General features: G+C 40.1%; 1 protein-coding gene across 2 annotated transcripts in view; it reads right to left on the reverse strand.

Moving 5' to 3' along the window:
• Positions 1 to 3,606, reverse strand: part of TLK2 (tousled-like kinase 2) — a 38,543-nt gene extending 34,937 nt beyond the window's left edge. For both annotated transcript variants that reach the window (XM_009876048.1, XM_009876047.1), the window contains exon 1: positions 3,526 to 3,606. In XM_009876048.1, the coding sequence (XP_009874350.1) occupies positions 3,526 to 3,606 (81 nt within the window). The remainder of the gene's footprint in view (positions 1 to 3,525) is intronic.
• Between the last annotated feature and the right edge of the window lie 1,042 nt (positions 3,607 to 4,648).

Raw genomic sequence — 4,648 nt, forward strand, 5'->3', positions numbered from 1 at the left:
TTGACAGAGAAAGCGTAAAACCCAAAATAATCCAAGTAAACGCGGTTCTTTTTTATGAGCAATTCTCTTTTTGAGGCAGATGTTCTGCGGCGTAAGTGACACACTTCAGGTTATTTTCATTTCTCTCTTTACGATACCTCAGAGAAGGAGGAAAGAGAGCAGCAGCTACCACCAAGACCAGTACTTCTTCAATTCTAGCACAGTCATCTGTATCTGCAAGATTCCTGCAGTGTGACAAAGAACGTTACTCTCTCTAGAAATACTTCAGCCATTTTAGTTTAGGTACAATAAAGGGACGCACATAATTCAATCTGAAGATCTTTTAGAGACCAAACTTGTAGAAGATGATGATCCACCCTGGTTAAGCCTTAGACAAGCCACCTGCAAATACAGATTCGACCATCACAATCACTGATTCCAATTCCTAACGAAGGCAAAGCCTGTGGAAATGACACAAATCCTTCAGAGTTCACCTGCCTGATATCTTAAAGGCAGCACCCAAGCAGGGGGAGAGGAGGGAGAAGTTGAGAAAAGACAAAATTAAACACTGTTAGAGAAACAAACTACATTTTGTCTTCTGCACTTCCTGACCCCAGGAAGGTGTCTGAGGTGACCAGTCAGAATAATGCCCCAAGGGAACGCGCTCAGATTTCTCCTAGTTAGCACACATAAGCAGAGCTAAACAAGCAGGAGGTGTCAGATAGTCACGTGTTAATTCAAGGACTTGCTTCGTGAATTTGGAGAAGAACAGCGCTTTACCATATGGCAAGAATAGACATCTAAAGGATCACTGGCTTTTTGAAGCTGTCTAGTGACCTGGATGAACCACAGGAGTATAACAGTTGCCTAGAAACATTCCTTGCTCATAAATTTTGCCTCAATGTATTAACTCCAAGCTTCTAGAGAAACATATTCTCCAGCTACTAAGTAAGATAATTCATCACAGACTTGCAACAGAATTTTGAGGCGTTTGGGACTGCAAATGACCTCAGTCACCGGGTTGTGCCTTCAGCTACCACAGGAGGTGACAGCACACAGCTGTTTCCAAAACAGTTTAGGATTTCTGTCCTCTACTACTGTTACTGGAAAGCTCTTCCAGAATCCCATGACTGTGATGGCTAGAAGCATTTTTTTTCTAGTTTCCAGCCTAAAAAATCATTCTAGATAGCTCAGTCTCATTCATTTCTCAGAAACACGTGCAGTTGTTTCTTACTCGCAAACATGGAGGCAGAGCGGGCTTTAAAGCCGCAGTTGTATTAACGACTCAACTAGCCCATTCGCTTTACGCAGGCCCAAAAATATACTCTGTATTTTTAAACATTAAAGAAACCTAACCAAACACACTAAGTGATACACCCAGCCAGTGGAAGGCAGGAAGCTCAGTTACAACTGCCTGCTGCCTTCACCCAATCGGAGAGCATCTAAGATGACATTTCTTCCTTTTATGCAATAAACAGCAATAGAATACCTTCCATCCCAGGAGGATGTGCCAGTCCCGGTCCCACTAGATGGCACTAACTTACTCTACGCAGCTTCCCTTAAACATTTCATTGGAGAGAGCTAAAAAAATCGTAGTTGAATCATACAAATCGTATCACACCTTTCCCAACATATTCCCTTTAAGACAGTGACCTACCAATGCCAGTGCGGAGCATGACGGACGGAGACTTGGGGGGGTAGGGAGGGAATTTGAAGCACCAACCTGGGAGGGAATGTAGTAGCTGAGATTAATATTGCAACCAAGATTTGCTGCAACATAGTAGAGTCATGCTAATTCATATCAAAGGTTGGCTGATCTACTGCAAACTAGCAAGTATGCAAGTAAATAAATCGATATTGTTTGAAATAAGTGTAATGCACTTCAACAGCTTAACGACTCGTACAAAGTAAAACACTATACTGCATAACCACAGGTAAAAATAAAACTCAGTAATAAGAACTTTGCTCAAAGAGAAGCCTCTAAGAGATGAGGCTTTTTTACTTTGATGTGCTTTAGAAACAAAAATGAGTTTTCAATATTCACCTGAACAGAGAAAGGGCATGTACTTTGGGCCCTAAACATATTGAAAACATAATTAAGACTTGCTTTCCTGTATGTTATAAAGGTTATTTCTTTAAAAGGAAGAGTTCCTAACATTCTTTGTGGGCATTGAGCATGTTGGCACTGTTTTAACAGTGCGACATCTATGCTTCTAAGTCTCAGCTACTCTAGAAAGTTTTTCGGCTTTATATTGGTACAGCTCAAGACATTAAAGTGACATACATGGTGAGAAGAGGCAAGAAACAGATGAAAAAGTATATAAAAAGTTTTAATCTTGTATAAAACAAGTTTTTTGAGATCATAAATACATTACGTACCATAACCTTTGACACTACTAAAAGCCTTAAGATTACAAAAAAGTCTTAAGTGTGAGGGAAAAGATCAAAAGAACCTCACACTCGTACCTCCGGAACTCAAATTGTTACCCCTTAACAGCTTCTAGTGTTAACCTTCCTTATTACACTACCTTACAGCTAAATATTTTACTTCTGCTCCCTTCCAAGACTTAACCTTGTCTGAGTCCTGACTGAAGTACAGATCAGAAGGAGAAGTATGAACTCAAACGAAACCTTTTTTCAAGTTCTGATTTGCTTTGAATTTTCTAAGAAATACTACATTTACCAAGTTTCTTCTCACAATAATTCTAAGAGGTTTCTGAAAACTATCTAGCAACAGTATGTTGTTTTACCATCTCCCTGGATGTTGTCCAAAACTCGGTACCTTCCTCAAAAAGCGAACTCCTTATCACTGTCCTAGTTCAAGATGAGTTAAGCCACCATTTCATTGCTCAGAGAAAGGGTCAGTTAACACCACCCACACCACCGGCAGATCTAACAGCTTAATGCTAGTGTATCAAGCAACGACACAATGTTATTCTTACTCAAGGAATGCAGCTACTGAACAGTCACGAAGTTGTACGTGAGGACAAAGATGGGATTTTACTAGCAGGTTGCAGATCACAGACACAGGAGAGCTTACCTTCAAATACCTCTTGTGCATGTGGTCTAAGTGACCAAGTACACAATTTTAGTACGTTGCACCCGCAAAGAACTGAACAAATTCCTGCATGTATTAAGTCTGGTTACATGTTGCATCAAACACTGGGAATACTTGAAACTGTATCTAACAAGTGGCCAAATTCAGTTCTCGAAGGCATTCTTGGGGAAAGGAAGAGACAGATGAGATTCCCATTTCCAAAGACAAACTTGTCACAGGTTTTCGGGGGGTGTAGGAGCTGCCTGAAGATGGAGCAACTCCTGAGAACTTAATTAGAAGCCAAAATCTTCTGTGTAGCAAAACATCTGCTCATAGAGATCCCATTTTCATTCCTCTTAAACATGCTTCAAGCAAATTAGCGGTCAAAACACAACTACTGATGCAAAACTCCTAGCAAAGCAGAATTATCACTGTAGACATTAAAACCCCAAAGTGCAGCGCGGGACGAACGAGCAGCCATGCCTGTTTCCAAAGGTGCTTACACTCACCTTAGCAACCCCAACTCCAGTGAACCTGGCCTCCAGTAGTTCCTGCCTTCGTGGGTCCAGGCTATGCAATTCTTCCATCATTTCTGCTGCTACAGAAGAACAACACTCAGATTATGCAATGCAAGGAAAAGTGAGAAATTTAATATTCCGTGCTGCCGACGAGACTCAAAAGTGCCTGTTCTGCAGCATAACCATGTAGAAAGCATTTTCTTGCGAGAGAAATGCAAGACTACCATGCAATAATAACATGACTTTGCCACCATATTACTGTAGTTAAACCATAACCCCGCTGAAGAGTTTCCTCTCCTATTTGTTGTACCAGCCATTTCAAGATCTCTAAATCCAAGAAACCAATTATGTCACATTCTCCCACTGGATGCTTTATTAAAAGGAAAACATGGGACCAGAGTGTTATGACTAAAAGCTTCAGAGCTTTTCATCCGTGCTGCATGACTAGGAGAAAAAAAAAAAAAAAAAAGCGCAACATTCTTTACCCAATAATTTATTTTTGGTCAATCCTGGAAATACTAGATCTCCCTGAACTCCAGATTTCACAGATAACAGCTTCAGTTCTTCCAAGCACAGAAAAGGAATATATTAAGAAAATAACGTTCTTTTAAACCTTTTACTTTATACAGTAAAACATCAGCTATTTTTAGCATAGCAGCTGGATGTACCTGGGGTACCTCTTGGCAATCCAGCACAATGGATGCCATTATTTGAAGGGTTAAAAAGAAAATCAACTGAGCACAGTTGTGTAAACAGGTTAAAAATCAGCAAGTATACAATTCAAATACTGATCTGCAAAAAAATGGGGCAAATTTCAATGTTCACTATAACTATGAATCACATCTTCCCAACTGCACCAATCAAGTTCATTTCCAGAAATGTCTGTTCCAGTTTCATTTTCTGGACTAAGGTAGAAAAAAGGAAAAAAAAAAAAAAAAGGAAACAGAAGATAAAGATTTGCTGTATAAACAGCATAAGCGATGAGGAAAGTTCTTGAAGGGCAGCAAGTGCCCTCTAGAATAGGCAGTATACAATTGTTCCTTTTATTAACTGTCCATTTTGTCCCTGCCATTTCCTCCAAACGCTGCAGATCTAAGTTACAGGGGGCAAAGCG

This window comes from Apaloderma vittatum, unplaced genomic scaffold (assembly GCF_000703405.1).
Source record: "Apaloderma vittatum isolate BGI_N311 unplaced genomic scaffold, ASM70340v1 scaffold22029, whole genome shotgun sequence".
NCBI classification, from domain to species: domain Eukaryota; kingdom Metazoa; phylum Chordata; class Aves; order Trogoniformes; family Trogonidae; genus Apaloderma; species Apaloderma vittatum.